At 46.6% G+C, this 17,500-nt stretch overlaps 1 protein-coding gene across 1 annotated transcript; it reads right to left on the bottom strand.

Moving 5' to 3' along the window:
• Nucleotides 1-4,808: 4,808 nt before the first annotated feature.
• On the bottom strand, nt 4,809-5,633 carry LOC126576567 (uncharacterized). The gene is made up of 2 exons (XM_050237875.1): nt 5,406-5,633; nt 4,809-5,312 (listed from the first exon to the last, which is right to left on the bottom strand). The coding sequence occupies exons 1-2, from the start codon at nt 5,631-5,633 to the stop codon at nt 4,809-4,811; spliced, it is 732 nt and encodes a 243-aa protein (XP_050093832.1).
• Nucleotides 5,634-17,500: the final 11,867 nt, after the last annotated feature.

The following is a 17,500-nucleotide window of genomic DNA, read 5'->3' on the forward strand; positions in this document are numbered from 1 at the left end:
GAAAGTTTCGAGCAGATACGGGTTACTCTCATAAATTCGGTTAGGTAATCTGCTTATCAGCATTCAAAATCAGAAAAAAAGTATTTGGTTCCACTTGAGAGGCGATGGAAAATTTTATACAATCCTTAACGGTAATGCTAGGCCCAAATCGAGATAGATGGGCGGTATCGAAATTTACGTCAAATTGCCAGAAATCCTGACATGGAAGACAATTGCGCTCGATCACTTGCGGTGGAAAGACCTTCCTGGCATAAACTAACACCACTCTTCGCCTGTAGCGCCCGATAAATAAGTTAGTAAGTCACTTCACAGTCAGTCACAGTATTCACATGCTTCGAACCAATGTCACTACACATTAAAATGCTTTTCAAACCCATAAATTCATCCACATGAGCTATCAGTTGCATCTCGCCAGCGAGTACACAGGTGGGCTGTGCTCCACTGCTTTCTCGACAGATCTACAACTGATCTACCGATTACGCGTAAGATGTCGCCCCGTGCGACCAACAATACCGCGGCACATTCGCACTACCATTATGCCTGGTCTGGGCATTTCCGTTTTTTGATTCTGCAACGATTACCGCAATCAAAACTCACTGAAACAGCCGGCTAATGGACGATAATAAATTAACATCTTCGAACGAGCCGATCGTACGCCGAGGTAATCGTACGGGACGATCTTCAGCTTCAGACTCCAACGTGCGCCGTCGGTAATCGAGCCGGGGAGGGGGGAGCCACTGTGTGTGCAACAATCAATTTTGTTTCCGATCTTATCTCGCCATGTTTATCGTTAGCCGATACTTCTTACCCAGCATCACCCTCCACAGTCCAGTGAGTGCACTGCGGAAGGGGACGGAGGCGCATAACATTTTAAGCCAAATCCGCTCCATTATTGGACCGAGGTGAGGTGCGCGGACACTGGCTGGCTGGCTGGCTGGGTTGGCGGCCACTTTGATGCCAGTGACATCCGTTCTAGTGCGGGTCTAGGGGCCCGTGTCGCTTCCTGGTGGTACGGACTCATCACTACGGACACGCCTCACGGTACACCGCCCCCCTCGTGGGGGCAGCGAGACACGAATCGTGATATCTGCATGATGATCGTGTGGGGCTCGCTGGTGTCCCTGGGCCCGGTTGGTGGAGCACACTCGAAGATAATCTCGAACCCTGTGACTCCATGTTGGCCGTCGCCATCGACGCCAAACGACACCGTGAGTGGGAGAACTCGCTTTTTTTCCGTTCCGCTTGATCGCCGGCCCCAGATCGTCGGACTTCTAAGCTGCTAACGCCCGGGTCTGTGCCTTTCGTGTGTAACGGGCTGTGTTTTATGCTTCTCGTGGTGGGTTTTTCGGGCGGCTCGAGTGGGGAGGGATTTCACTCTCCGTAGTAGATGTCACCCTCGAAAATCCTCGACGTGTTAGGGCTATCCATCATCCGTGTCGTCCGATCCAAAAACATTAGTGTGTGTTTGTGGGGAGGTTACTTAAAACCCAAAGTCTGCCCCAAACGAGGTTCCTAGAGCGAGCGAGCGAGCGAGGGGTTCGGACACACAGATAAGATGCTCATTTGTTAATGATACTCGATTGTCTCTTTTAGCACCTTTATTAATCATCAACGTTCCGAGCGCGGGGGGGTGGAGGGTTGTGGTTGGCGTCCGTCCTGACTTGGTTGGTGGTGGTCTAGCTCGGCGTAGTTCGGCGTAGAAACGTTGTCCTCGCGACGCTAGGTCTTGGTTATGAATGAAGCGACTTGAAGATGAATGATGGAGTCGCGATTGTAGACGGGCGGTACGGGAGCCGAAAGCTGCTGCTCGAGCGGTTTGGAGCTTGGCATAAAATATCAATTTTTCAGATGTGGAGAAACGCATCGAACTGAAGAAGTTGAGTTTGACGTTGTCTCACGCTTGCGACCACCGCCGGTCCAGGCGGTTCAATGTTTATCTAAGATCCGGTAGCGTGCGGTGCCGAGTGATCCATCAATGGTGGAGGCTACTGGTTTTCTCTTCGACTGGCTCTTCGTATGTGTGCCTTCGTCGGTGCCTTCCACGAGGGCACGATCCTGAGTGAGCACGCGGTCCAGCCGCAGTCGCATTAAAAAGAAGAAAAAAAAAACCGCAGCCCTCGCCCTCCGAAAGCGATACTTTTATTTTCTCGAAATCACACTACGCCCCCCCCCCCCCCCCCGCCGCCACCGTGGTGGGCGTGAGAAAAGATTAAGATGACCTTCAGGCGGTTGCGAGGATTTGTCTCAGGCCCCCGACATTAAAAAAACCAAACAGCAGCCGGACCGAAGTCGCACCTGGCCCCCCCGGGCCGGGATCCTTTTTTGTGTCTAATAGATGATTTTTCGGGTGTTATGCCACCGCGATTTAGAAGCATAGGAAAGAAGACAAGAAGAAGAAGAAGAAGAAGAAGAAGGAATATTATATTAATCCGCTACCACCAGCGAGATCACCGAGACCAATCGATCGCATGCATAATAAGCCATTCGCGGCATTCGACCACAGCAGCAAAGCTTAACCGCGGTGCTGTGCGCTGTTCCGAGGGAATAAATCATCTAGAAGAATCATAATTGATTGAATTTTTCGAAACAAATAAAGCACATTTGTAGCGTCCATTTGCGGTTGTTGCTGCCATTTTTTGTTGCCGTTTTTTTTCGTTGCTGTTGTTGTTGTTGTTGATGTCTTTTTGCTCTTGTGTTCTTGCGTTCTGTATGTTCACGACGTTCACGAACCCACGAAGCATTAAAACACAAACGAAGTAAAAAACCGGACCCCTCCGTGGACCGTGGTGGCCAGGGAGCAGCAGCAGCAGCAGCACTCGCGCGGTGATATTAATTGCTGAACAAGTTCCAATGCTTAGGCAATCATTAATCAGATTGAAACCGTCCTGGCGGTGAGGACATGGGCATCAACGGGCTCTGCACGTGTGTCTGACCATGCAAAGGAAAGGCAAAGTGGTTCGACCTTAGACGACCAACACGGTCAAGACTTACGGTTAATACGGCTAATAGAACATGATTGACCACACCAGGTTGCTCCGTGCCACTCACTCCTTCACATGTAAGCTCCATATGAAATGAATCGCCGAATCCGTTCCGATACTCTCACACTTTGCTACCAGCATTGAGCTCGATAGCTCAAATTATTTGCGTTGCGTAAAACGTAAAAGTAGCTTCTGTCGCAAGCGGTCAATTACCAGGGAGATGCATCTTGCGCGCTTCACTGGAGCGCGGCTTTTTGGCGCTCGAAAAGCTTGGCTCGCCTGGGCACCGATGATAAATGGTGTACGCAGAGTGCCTTCATGTGTAACATGTTCATGTTGGTTTCGCCTTCGTGCCGAAGAAGTATCCGTCTCTCTCGCTTCGTGGGCCGCCAGCGTGCGTTCCGGTGGCGGGTCCACGGTATCCGGCTACTGCGGGTGTGGGTCTATCGTGATAAAGCGAAATAAAGACTTTGCTGCTGCTGCTGCTGCTGCTGCTGCATGCATCTTGGCACGTAGGACATTTTTTAACTTCAACTGAGACCCAAGTTGGGTTACTTTTTACCCCTCGTGGTGACAGTTAAATTACTCTACTTTTCAGAAATGAGCACAGGATTTTTATGTGCTGCGAGATGGCCGAATGGAAGGCTCGGGAATCTGGCTCAAGCTGTCACTGGGGGCTTTGAAGTATTTGAATGAAGTAGCTGTTTCGAAGGCTATTGACTTTGCCAGTGATATCTGATGCAGTTATTGGCATGTAGGTTGTGTTAGTGGCTTGAATCGGTTAAGACTTTTCCATTGCTAAACTTTCACTGGAAAACAACTTTCATTGGCTATTATTTGGCAACTTTCATGAGTGAGTGGTGAAATTTTAAGAACAATGCAACTTTACTTTGCTCTCAAACACATACGGACAATGCTGCAAAGCGGGAGCCTATATGAAAGGCGCATTTATCTCGCATTTTGACAATTCTTTACAGCAAGTTTTCATCTGAGCCATAGCATCTTCGAGTAAAAAAAGTTGCTTTCATTTTAATGTCATCTTAATCTTGCTCGGCCACTACAGCAACTCTATTTGAACCTCTCATTCACAATCCTTAACCGAAAGTTGCCCTTGTTGCGCGCTAAATATCGTTGACGTTCTCTGAAATTTATCAATCAAGTAAACAAACATTCCTTAATGTTCACTTGATTCCAATCGTTGTTGTGGAGTCATAAGAGAGAGAGCTACATTCGACTTGCGGCTGATCGCTGCTGAAGATGCAGCCAAACATCATTTTTAAACACTGTCAAACACACTGATGGCTGATGGTAAAGAATCTTTATTGGACGACATTTTTTCCTCAATTTCCTTTGGTTCGCAAGCTTTACCACAACAAAAACATTACTTTTTTGGGGGGAAAGTTCATGCACTGGGGATTGGGGGATTTTGGTATCGGGGGAACTGTGGTGGGAACTGGGGAATTGGGGGGACTTGGGGTTGGGATGTTCAATCGCATTCGTTCAATAAATACATAAATATACAATCAAAACAAACGGCAAATAAATTAAAGGGCGGGAGCTGGAGGGATTCTGCGCGACCGCTGATGAACCGCTATGGCAACCGGTTGACGCGAGGCCACAGACGCACCTCTCCTTCCCTGGATCCTTCTGGCTGGTCCTTCGACTGTTCCGTGTTTCGTTCCGTTCCGTTCCGTTTCGTTTCGCATTTTGGCAAGAGACCGACCAGCACGTGCCGCTCGGGCGTCTCGTGTGGCGGGGAGGGGGGATTGGAGGGTGAAACAGGGGGAAAAAAGGATTCCGGGTGTTCCGTTCCGAGTGGCATCTGGCTTAGACCGCTGGCTGCTCGTAGTAGTACCGGTACGGATCGTTGGCACGGACCGGGCGCACAAAGTACGTGGCACGGCGATTGTCGTGCCCGGTGTGCACCTGGAAGCTGGTCTCCTCGTGGTGGTCCGCCTTGAAGATCTTCTTCAGTGCCATGATACTGGCGATCGTGAGGGCGACCTTGCTGATGACCAGCGCCTTGAACGCGATCGCACCGAGCGTCTTCAGACCGATCGGACCGGCGATGCCCATGGCGGTGAGGAGGGCGGCGATGACGTACCGGCTGCCATTCTTCTTGCCACCACGGCCGCGCGCTTCGGACAGATCGAAGCTGATGGTGTGGCTCTTGAGGAATTTGTCGATCTTCTGCACCAGCGACTTGTCCGTCTCGCTGAGACCGTCCATCGAGCGGGCATCCGACAGGCCGGGGATCTCCGTCTCATCGTCGCCAGCGGACGCGTTCTGCTGCTTCACCAGCGACACTCCATCGACCAGCTGGATGGAATCCTGCGAAAAAAAAAAGGAAGGGAAGGGAAGGGAAGGGAAGCGAATAGAGCGGGAGCGTCAACCGAAAAACGATCGTCGAAAGGTCGATCTTACCAGGTCGATCGCTCGGGAGATGGAGGACAGTGCCTTCTGCTTGAGGCACTCGCTGAAATCACCGGACGCCTGGCAGTCATCGTAGACCTTCTGCAGGACGCAGATCTCGCCACCGAACCAGCTGCTGGCGCTGGAGCGCCACGAGCAACCACCGCTAGCGGCAGCGAGGGCAGAAGTCGCCAGAGCGACCACGAGCAGAAGCTCCGCGATCAGGGTTCGGTTGCACATGGTATTGTTACCGCGGTGCCTTTGCCTCGCTTTGCCTCTGTTTGCCTCTCTGTCTGTAGCCTTTGCACCGGGGCCAAACGGGTTGCACGACCAGCACGAGAGATGCGCGGACACTCGACTCGACTCTGCACTCGACGACTGCTCTGACGCTCACGCTGCTGCCGATCCGCTGTAGGAGATGCTACACCACTGATAACTGAGCTGCAACTGCTGACTACACTGATTAGCACCTGCTTTTAAATGCCCCTCAATGCTCTGCTTACTCGCTGGCTCACTGGCCCGCCCGCCACCCCACACATGCCAATCCATCAAACGGCAATCCCTTCTCCCCCTTCTTGCCTCAGCCCCAACTAACGGCCCACATGGATGCACCATCCCCCCCGCGCACCATCATTAAACTGTCCATCCGCTAGAAGAGTGCATCGCATGAGGAGGGAAGGGAAAATTCCATTTCATTCGCTTTTCGCCTAGATTGGCCAGCCGAGCGTCCGTTTTTTTCTTTCCTCTTCCCTCCGTGCAGAAATCGGAACACAGCACAGCAGCATAACGAGCTGGCCGCAAATGCTTCACCGTCCATCCGTTTCGATGCATGCAATGCAACGCAACGATGCTGCTGCTGCTGCTGCCAGTGCTTCTCTCCGCTCTGTATGTGAATTTCTCCAATGAACGGTTCCACAATTCGATTCCGGATCGGTTGCATATGGCCTAGTCTAGTCATTTGCCACAACGCACACACGAACCAACATGCAACAGATCGGATGCATCAGCATGTGCAGATTAATTCAATTACCTGCCACCAACGCTGCTCTCTCTCTCTCTCTCTCTCTCACTCTCTCTCTCTCTTTCGCTCTGTGATACGGCCGAGTGAGCGTGTGGCGTGCACCGTTGGTTAGTCCCGTGATGTATTGGCTGGCTGGCTACGTATGCCGGTCAGGGAAAGTGAGAACAGACACGCTGCTCTAAAAAATCCCTCGCCAGTGGCCTAGTGTACTATCTCCCCGCGGGAACCCCCGCGGGAGCACCAGAAGTGGGATAAGAGAACTCACTGGGAAGCTTCGTCGGTGCGGTGTTCTTATCGGTGACAAATAGAGGTTGAAGGCGAAGGTTGATATCGTCCACCGTTCGTTGGTCATCGCTTGGTACGGTGCACTGATGCATTGCAACAGGATGTGCAGGTGGCGCACGGTATGTTCAAAGCGAGAGCGACGCTAGTAATGGTGATCGGCAACCATGAAAAGACATCTCTTTCTCGTGTGCATCACGTTGTAGTTGGTGCTTTGATTAGCCATTTTGCTTTCACTGCGAGCTTCACTTACAGGAGATCACTTTTTGCATCGATATAGATCACTTTTAGTATCGATTTACTACTCAATTACTGGAATGTCAGTTTTTTTTACTTACTTTTTTACTGTCTATTGAACATTACTTATAATATACTGTAACCTAATATAGGTTGGTTTCATAAGTTAGTCCACATCTCAATGTAGTGGCTTTAATGGCCGTTCAATTGTTCCGGATTGCAGTTATGATAGATCTCAGCCAAATCTCATAATCTTCTCCACTTACCAGGTGTAAACTGGTGTAAAAAAGCTTATTCTTGGAAAATGGAGAAACATGTATTCTCCAAAGTAATGGTAATTGTTTGCTACACATTTTAACTATCGTTCAGGCAATTAATGATTGGTTTGCCAAAAAAAACACCACCAATTTGTGGTATTGAGCCAATCACCGATCGAGTTTTTCAAATTTTTGTAAAACCGGAAGCGATGCTCGGCCAGAGGCTGTTCCAACGATACAAATGAATGTTAATCTGATAGAGCCAAGTCTGGTGAGTGAGGCCCATGCGGTAATTGCCTTCAATTGAGGCTTTGTATCCTTGGCCTTGGCCTGTATTCTGAACTGTGGCGGAGCATTTTCATCGAGCAAAATCATCGGTCAATTTTGTCCTTTATGATGTTATGGTTGATTTTTTCACAAGAGTCGGTTAAAAAATAATTTAATTGTTGTTTATTACGATCATTAGTAATCGTTTCGCCACTTTTAATTTTTTTAAACTCCACTTTGCACGGTGTTTCAATGAGAGCATGCACACTGTAACCTTCAACCAGCATTTGATACGATTCTGACGCCGATTTTATTATCGCATTCTTTGTAGGAACGAAACATCCAATTGTGTGCTCTCTGAAAATATTTGTTATAGTTTTAAATAGAAAAATTACGCATCGATTATGTTACACAGATAATTAATGAATAAAATAAAAAACTTAGAATGGCTTAACAGCTCCATTTGGCGTAGATATAGCGATTAGAACACCCAGGACCCTTTTTTTATGCATACACCTGGTAATAGCTCGTTTATTTCTAGTTGCGATTCACGATGAAAGTAGGTCAAGACCACGCGATGTCCCTTATTCGTCTACGTATTGCCTTCTTTCCAAGCAAAATGTAAAAATCAATGTTAATCTTCAGTCAAAACCAAACAGTAAAAGCAAATCCACCTCAATTTTTTCCCAAGCCTCCGCCATTCGTTTACACCGTTTGTTCTGGAAAAGATAATTTCATAAGACCGAACGCTTCCGGTACGATTGGCGAATGCTCATGTCGGATGTACGATAAAGGTATTACATATTCACATGACTCCTCCGTGCCTCTGTGGCTACCCTGCCGCTGCCACAAAGCTACAAGTGTGAATTTGTTGAAAAATTCAAATTTCCTCTTCCTTTCCCGCTGTGTGTATATGGGGCTGTGGAGCAGGGGGAATAAGTTTCTGCTTCGATTTCCGCCGAAAACGCCTCAACTCGAGACTCATCCGCCTTCGCTTCGGTGGTTCGTTCCGTTACTGTTTTTTTTTTCTTTCAAGATGCCTTTTGGTGCTCTGTGTTCCCGGCAGAATTCTCGCAGCGAAACAAGATCGGCAGGGGACGGAACGGTCGGAAGTAAATTAAATTCACGTATGCTGCCACGCAGGGCCCGCCACTTTTACGCAACACTTCACTCTGTAGCGAACCTTACGCGCCAGCAGCCGCTGTTTTGCAAGGGAATTTATAGTCTCGATATAGTTATTTAGTGAATTCAATTCACTCACGACCCGGGGTGAAGATGAGGATTGCTTTATTCTTGTATCGGCTCAACGATGGTTCTGGTTTTTTGGAGGAATCTCGACATGAATCTTGCATTTTCCCTGCACGAACAAGATGTTAGATGTGTGTTGCAGGGCAATATGACTTAAAAGATTCATTCTTATCTTCGACTCTCGTTGTTTGAATTAATGACTGCGGTCCGGAAAATCAATTCGCCCTTGTTTTTGGTGGTTAGTTAGGAATATTGCAGTACATACTCACTCATGCGTTAAATAATTTCTTTTTTTTTTAACGTTTTAAACACACAAAAGTATCGCGCTCTGAATGCTCTGATGCTGTACTTTAATTATGGAAAAAGAAGCAAAAAATATTTTCGCCGACTAGAACTGAGACGCGGAGCAGTAGCATCCCTCTACTGAATAATTCGTGGCGACCGCGACTACCGGCGATGGTACCGTAATGGATGCTCATTATCGCCAGGCGTAACGAGGGAAACCGGTCCCAAGATCTAACCGTGCTGGGGATGTGTGAAACATTGCGCGTGCCAGCAGGAAATACGGCTGAGGAAATATACATAATCATAAGTGGAAAACCACCAACACTTTTGCGCGAATGTCATGGGCTGACGATTCTTTTGCGGCAAGTGCTGCTCACTGCCAAAACAGCTCATTATCACATGCCCATGAATTGGTCCTTTTTTCGGGCTGCGTATGTTTCGTTCTTCGAGGTTCTTTGAGCGTGGCCTTCACGAACTTATTTTACTTACCATAAAGCAAAGTATATCATGAGCTAAATATTTTTAGCATAAAGTTCAGTATAAGAACATTTTTCAACATACTTGTTCTGGGATGTTTTTGAACCGACGATCGCTTATCAGATCGAAATCGAGTAGAGAAGGATCCCGGCGCACATTCGTCTCATTTTACAGAATCGTTGATCCATCGTGTCGTCAGCGAAAAGGACACGTCTCGACAGAGTTTAGCTGCTAATTCCGGTTGCCGCCAGTACGTTCAAGTGTCGGCGCACATGTTGCCAGCCAGCCAGACAGACAGGAACATATCCTTTTCTCTCCCAGTTCCAGGTCACCCCGAATTGGACCATTTTGCACTGCGGTCGCTACCTGCGGAGGAGATTTACATGTAGGTTATACCTGTAGCTCCAGAGCCACTTGAGATTCACGCACTTGATTATGTGTCTCTCATACGCTCCTCTCTCACTCCACTCCCCGGGAACGGGATAAGTCCGGTAAATCCTTCCAAATCATATTACAAGAAGAATGGAGAATATGTGATTTTTTATGGCTTTCCCATACTGCCACTGTGCGAAATGTAGGAGAACTGCGCCGGAAGGTCCACTAATGGGGCCAGCGGCCGCGCCAAATGCGGATGATCCGGCGCCAGCCAGAAATCAGGTAACGAAGAGCCGTCCAGCAAGGACAGCGTTGGACAGCAGTACGCTGGTCAAGGATGTAGCACGGGCCTTTCCTCATATAAACGCTCACCTCTAAAACCCATCGAAAGATCACCGATTTACGCATTGTTCCCATTCTCTTGGCAAATTGGCAAAACAAAAATAAACCAAATCCGTGTGCACCGTTCAAGTGGCCACCAAAGGAAAGCAGAACATGCGAGCGATCCGTCGCGCACTTCTTGTGGCAGGTATAGCTTCAAGTTTGTTGCTGACCTGTCGCTTTTACTGGCCTCCGTTTTCTCTTTTTCTATCTTCTAAACTTTGAAATTTCTAAATGGTGCTATCGGAAATGAAGATGCGGGAAAAATGTTACATAGCAAAAAAAAAATGCTAAGGAAGGTTAAAGGTCGGGTCACTGAGTTCAGTTCAAGGACCATTAACTTGCCTTAAACGCCGACCTCAATGAAATGGACGGCCGATAAAGGAAGGGCTGTGGTAGGGATCACAAATTACGCAACAAGACGCTCCTCCGCGGAATTGCGTATTCCTCTGAATGCCTCCCTCCCTCTCTCTCTCTCTCTCTCTCTCTCTCTCTCTCTCTCTTTCTCCTTCTCTACTCAAGCATAGAAAGGAATATGCAAAAGCAGCAAAACCGACGAGTTCTTGACATTGAAAAAGTTGGCCGGGTGGACCGCGGGGGGCTCAACATTTGGGAAAAATCGATAATCGTCGTTTACTCTTCGCCACCTTGCCATCCTTGTTGTGCGTCCTAGACAGATGAAGCAAGTAGCACATCATTGATAAGCTTCTCCGATAGCCATTCAAGAGGCAATGGTTGTGAAAGGAAGATGAAACATATCCATCACACTTTAAAACTGCGCTGGTAGCATACTGTTTGTATTTTGCTAATGGAGGACTAACGATAACTTGAACCACAAGCAGACTTATTTTTAGAATTGTTTTGTGATTAAATCATCACGGAATTGTTTTCGATAATGCTATCAGATTATTTTAAGCATACGTTTCGTCCATCTGCATGTATGTTATTCAAAGAATATATATATGTTGCAAAACAAAAATGTAAAAATGCAAAACATCTTTGACATAAAATTCGAAACTCTTGAAATTAGAAATTAATCGAACCAGTAGTTTTGTTGCTATAATGAACACAGCTGTTGCAAAGGCTGTGTGCAACGTATCTTTGCTCAAAATCCAATTTCTGAACATCAAATTCTTAAGAGGTTTTATAAAAATGAAAAAACATATCAGAAAGATAACAATAAATTATGCTAGCATAATTATGTTACCTTGAAAGAATGTTGAAGATGATAATGAAGATGTTGAAGATGGAGAATTGCCTGGATTGGACATTGTATGATTCAAATGCAATCATAAATAGTATTTTTAAATGGTAACAATGAAAAATCACAACCGTGAACAGAAATTGTGAATTATCACCAACTGAGATAGTAAGATGCAAACTCATGTTAGCACATAACAGTCAAAGTGTAACACATGTCAAAGTAAAGCCACTTTGCATAACTCGCCAATCAACCAATACTCTTCCCAAAAAAAAAAATACCTCATGCTGAAGCTACGATAGCATTCCCGCAAGCGCAGGAATGTACAGCACTCGCTGGCCGCTCCTTGTTTACATACCTTGTTTCTCACCCTAATATATCTCACATTTTATGGCACATTCTCAACAGCCTCCCACCACCGCCACACACATATTTCAAGCGAAGTCGGGACAAAGTCAACCCAAGCAAGTCAGCCAACTAACCTTTCGCTCGTATCATTCCCTCCCTACGGGCGGGCCTGCCGTACTTGCCTCACATTGGCGGCCAAACCGAATACTTTCGAAAACAAGGCTAATCAGTTATCATCATTAAAATTTTTAATATGGGAACCAACGGGCCCAACGGCCTCTCCGCTCTCGCCCACCTCCCCTCCCCGGTAGGCCCATTGACGACGCGTTTGACCACTCTATCGGATATCCATGACCCGAAGCGACCGGTGGTGGCGTTTTTTTGGGAGGGGATGGCGGGCTGTTTTCGCATACTCTACGCCAAGTGTACAGCTACGCCGCGTCTGGTCATTATTTTTCGGCATTTCTATATGTTGTTCTGGCACCCGTTAGCCGGACGGCGGCGACTAACAATTAAACAACATTTTCCCATGGTAAAACGTGGGTGCGTAGCGTCACCTTCCCAACCCCCCCCCCCCCCCCCCCCCTCCCCAGTTCAGTCACATTCGTTGCGTCCATTCGTCGTACGTTCCAGTTTCTTCAGCACCAGCACCAGCACCGGCCCTCTCTTAACAAGTTCGCTCACAGATAAACATTAAGACCTATTGTGGATGATGTGGACCACAGTTGGAACACAGTTGGACCGCATTTAGATAGATGCAGAAACGAGAGAGAGAGAGTGAGAGACCTTAACACATTCCATTTGTTTTTTTTCTATTCTTTTCGGTTTTGTTTTCGGCTATTGTTTTCGGATATGTCGTCAAGTGGGGTCGCATATGTCAACACAGAACACTGGCCTGACCGTTGGCCTTGATATACCAACACTCGAACGACTTGTTGCGCTCGCCGTTAGGCTTGGGGTGTTTGATTTTTTGGTGACAATCATAGAGCGGACCTGAGACTGAAGCGAGTCTCCCATTAGCTGCTTGCGATGATGCCACGCTTCGTCTATGGATATGTCAGCGATAAAACAAGCCTTGATGTTGGCTTATAAAACAGGAATAACGCTACGGCCTCATTGCTAATAATGTTCGACCATCAGCGGGGATCTGTGAACGAATCCCGAACCCAATTTAACAATAACTTACACACCATAAAGCGGCGAGCAAATGAGTGCTGCCGTTGAAAAAAAAAAAGGTGAATGTTTTCATCCGACTTTTCCGTCGCCGTTGCCGGGTCATCTAATTCCACCCCTCTTGCAGCTGCCAGCTGATAATTGCAATCACCTATTTCCACGCCGCGAAGAGAAATGCGTGAGATTGGCTTCGGCTGAGGTTAGAGATCGCGGTGGCGGTGGCGACACTCGCGACAAATGGCTGCAAATTGGAGAAAGGCTGCCAGGTCTGCCCCGGGTCCAGCGCTTGGCTAATTAAAAGTTTGCTGCCACCAATGGCTTTCATTTCGGTCGCACTAATTGCCAAAATCCAGCATTAGAAGGGGCAGAGAAGCAAAACAGCAATCTGGAATGCGCTGGAAGAGAGGCCAAACAAAGCTCAGAGTCTCGCTATGCTCTCTGACCTATCATCAGTGGTGGTTCCCCATCATCTGCTGGTGATCTGGGAACGTGATTCGAAATGGTGGGTGCCCGGGAGAGTAGTAGGTGCGTATGTTTTATTCAGATGCGAGGGATAGAAATTATGGCGATAAACGATTGCTCAATTGTTCGGCCGGTGCGTGCGAATATAGGGAACGGCCGCGCAAAAGCTGCCGTGGAACGGTTTTTGACTAAAGCTCAAAAACCCTCAGAGATGGTCGAACGACAATCCGAAGAATCCGGATTAAAGGCATCACTTAACATCGATACAGGCCTCAAGGATACTGTGACAGTGTCTCTAGCAAGAGACTTGCTCAAGTCTAATGACTCTGCTCGATATTCCATTCATCACGCGATTACATCGCGAATCGCATTATCATTACTGTGACGACTGACGACGACGACGACGACATGAAGACATTGCGAGCTCGACTCGACCATGTGACAGCACCACATGCGCTCACACGCGATTAGCAGCCGATAGCGACGGGGACGGAAACATTCCCTGGCATGCCGATAAGCCGCTGATACCGCTGGGCCACACATCAACACACACAGTAAAAGCAAGATGCTCACATGATGAGTTCTTAATGCGTGCGATGCAAATTTGGTTGCCTTCTGCCACATTCTCGAAATTAGGGGGAGCATTCGCTGTGCGCGCGGGCTGTCAATCGCTGATTTGTGGCTCTAGGATGATGGTGTCTTGTCTTTTTGTGCCACGAAGCAGTCTCGCGTCTCTACTCAGTCCTTCGAGTGCCGTGGAGTGCATATAAATTGTGTTTTCGATTTTTATACGATTTTTCCGCAATTTTCTTCATTCGCCCCGATGGAGTGTTGGTGTCATGCGTGCACGCAATGTGTTTGGTAGCATTCTTATCTTATGATGTATGCAAATGAGCTTCTTTTAACGTGTCACGCTTCTATTTCGCCTTCTCCACATTTATACTGACTTTTACAGAGTTCAGCGATGAGTATCGCTTCTTTGTACACTTCCTTACCAACTTCTTAAAGTGTTTTGTTGTTACTCACTGTTTTCACTGACCAAATTCACTTTCAAGAAGCTCCAAAATGTGTCGCTTGCGAATTTCCGACAAATCTAAAACATTCAAACTTACAGTCCCTTTTCGTGAACTCATTAGAGTTACAACAGAGCACCGAAAATACTCCATAATCAGCAGGCAACCGACGAAAGTCTGCCAACTCCAAGTGGCTCAACACAAACCATACACAAACAGCAATTTTATGCTCGCTTTCCATCTCTCGGTTTCACATGACGTATTAATGCCGGAACGGTACGGAAAGCCCTTCCCCAGCCAGCTCTTCTTTTCCGGGACCTTTTGATGGCCCGGACCGTGAATACCGTGTCCTCTTAAGGACAATGCCAAGGAGGCAGCAAAGAGAAGAAGAAAAAAATAAAAAGAGAGTCTTTTCCAAACCGAAGATGTGGGCGCTTGATCAACTACTCTCGCGTTCCATCAACGGCTCGGGTAGGAGCAGCAGCAGCAGCAGCAGCAAAGCCTCAACAACAATAGCACAAGAAAGAAATCTTAAGCAGAACTGTAAGTAAACGTGCAAACACACGCGGAAAGCGGGGGATGAGATATGTAGAGGAGAAAAAAAGTCTTCTTCGAGCAACGCATCACACAGAGACTTTTACTGATCAGCGATAAATGCCTCCCCCCATCGCCCATTCCTCCCAAGACTGAAGGATCCGCGCGAGCACTCGGTGCCTCATATGAATTTATATACATTCGATTCATTTATTTCCATTTATCGCATATTTGTTACCATCAGGCGTATGGAAAGTCTGAGGCGGAGAGAGAGAGAGAGAGAGAGAGAGAGAGAGAGAGAGAGAGAGAGAGAGTTCTGGGACGGAAACGGTTTTTAAGCCTCCTCGAGTACAACTTCTGCTACTTCCATCATAGACTCCCCTCTCTCCCTCCCTCCATCACTCTTCACGGATCCAGAAACCAGATCTTGCCAACATCATGGAGGGTGTACACTATCCGGTACCAAGTGGATGTGCTGGTGTACTGGCGAATTGATTCCCGCCAGTGCCAGTCCCGCAAATGTTTTCATCCTTCTGCCACAAGAGAGAGACGATGAGGTTGCACCGGATAAAAGCATGGGAAAGGGGAGTCCGCGGGGAGTGTAAGACGCCCAGAAGGATATATGCGGTGCGTTTATGGAGCGCAGAAATCGAATGAAAATTAGTGCGCCAGTGAACGAAGCAGAAATGTGCATGCATGCCACCCCACCACCCCACCGCCATACAGTCGACATGATCGAGTCGACAAAACCGACGAAGAAGATGACTTGCTACGATCCGAATCCAAAGGAAGGAAGAGGGAAGTGAAAATCCTCATCCAAGCAAACCAGGCTGACGCTGGCGACCTTGCAACCGATTTGCACTCAGCAGGAAAAGCGAAGGAAAAGCGAATACAGATGAGCTACTTCTGTATGTGTGTGTTCGTGTGTTTGCAAGTAAGTGAGGAGTAAAGAAATAAATCAAGAGCAATAGAAAAGGCAGACTGGGGGAAGACAAGGAAAGGAGCGCAACAGGAACGCAGGAACAAAGTAGCACCACGAAACAATCGGATGGGAGCGGAACCCGGGGACACAGGGATACACCGGGGGTGAAGGGGGGTCTGGATACCGGGAAACCATATCCTTGAGTTGTCAACGACATCCGTGCGTCTGCAGTGGTTTCGGTTTTGTTCGGAAAATATAAGTGATTAAAGAAACTGGATGCGGAATGCAGATGCGAACGATGAACGCTGGGTGATGATGTACCTGTTTGAGAGGCGCAGAACGGGGCGCAGAAGGGGCGGTCGGCGATAGGAGAAGAGCGGAATCTCCAGCTAGCCAGAGCGCCTAGCCGAGCTCCGGCTGCAGTTTATGATTTATTGATTCTGCTAAATGAATATGAACATGCAAATTCACTATACGCCCTTTGAGAAATGTTTTCGATTGTTCCAGCGTGTGTTTCTGGCTGTGTGTATGTAAGTGTTTGTCAGGGAGGGGGTGAAGGTTTTTTTCTTTATGTTTCCATCCTCTGAAGTAACGCTTCCGATTCCACTGAAAGCTTCTTCCATTGTAATGTATGATGCGCGAGAGTTTTTATCAAGATGGCTCGATAAATTATGATTAAATATGCTGTGGTTTGGTGTATTTTGCCCGTATGAGGATGGTTTGCATGCATCTTACGACCGCATGATAGTGGCTAACGTGTTTATGGAGTGTTTTATTTGCCCTAAATAATGCTTATTATAGTGTTATATTTTATGCCTTTCGCTAATATCAAACATGGGCAAAAAGTAGCGAAGATGATCTTAAAACAGTCAGAATTGTTTTGTAAAATTAATTAAGTTTCATTAACATTTGTTCTAGCATCAGTAAAATTCAATTTGAATTTAAAGCAATAATCTTTTATCATTATCTTTCTATCTATAATTCATGTGTATCAAACTATAACTCATCCTAGAACGTGTATGTCCAAAGATCATCCAACATCCTTTTAGAAAGCAATTTATTGAGGTATTAGAATGCCGTCATTTTTGGGATATTATGGCATTCAAATTATAATATTGTTTATAGTAGAAACCTCATTATCAACAACTACTTAAATGACATTTCACAGATTAGTTGGTGGCTCAGTACATTCGAAATTGATTATGACACTGTCTTGGACAAGATTTCTGCATTCAGATTTCTAAGAGATGGACATCTCTAATAATTAATAATGTATATTTCTAAAACTGTAACATCTTTAAATAATTATAAATGTATATTTCTAAAACTGTAACATCTTAGAAAAAAACACGATATGAGACGATTCAAACATATGCGGAAACATGACATTAAAAAAACTCTCTTCAATATGACTAATTAGTTTAACATTAATCTGAGATAAAATCAAAGGAAAAACAAAGAAAGGAAAGCAAAGAGGTGATCCCGCAACAATGAAAAAACAACAGATATTGGATTATGTAGAAATATACCCAATGAAGGTGATGAAAAAGTCCTTTTTATACTAATTGTATGAAACTAACAGACTATCAAAGTTTAAATTTTCGTCTTCGCTCATTTGATTGAT

This window comes from Anopheles aquasalis, chromosome 3, assembly GCF_943734665.1.
Source record: "Anopheles aquasalis chromosome 3, idAnoAquaMG_Q_19, whole genome shotgun sequence".
Lineage (NCBI taxonomy): Eukaryota > Metazoa > Arthropoda > Insecta > Diptera > Culicidae > Anopheles > Anopheles aquasalis.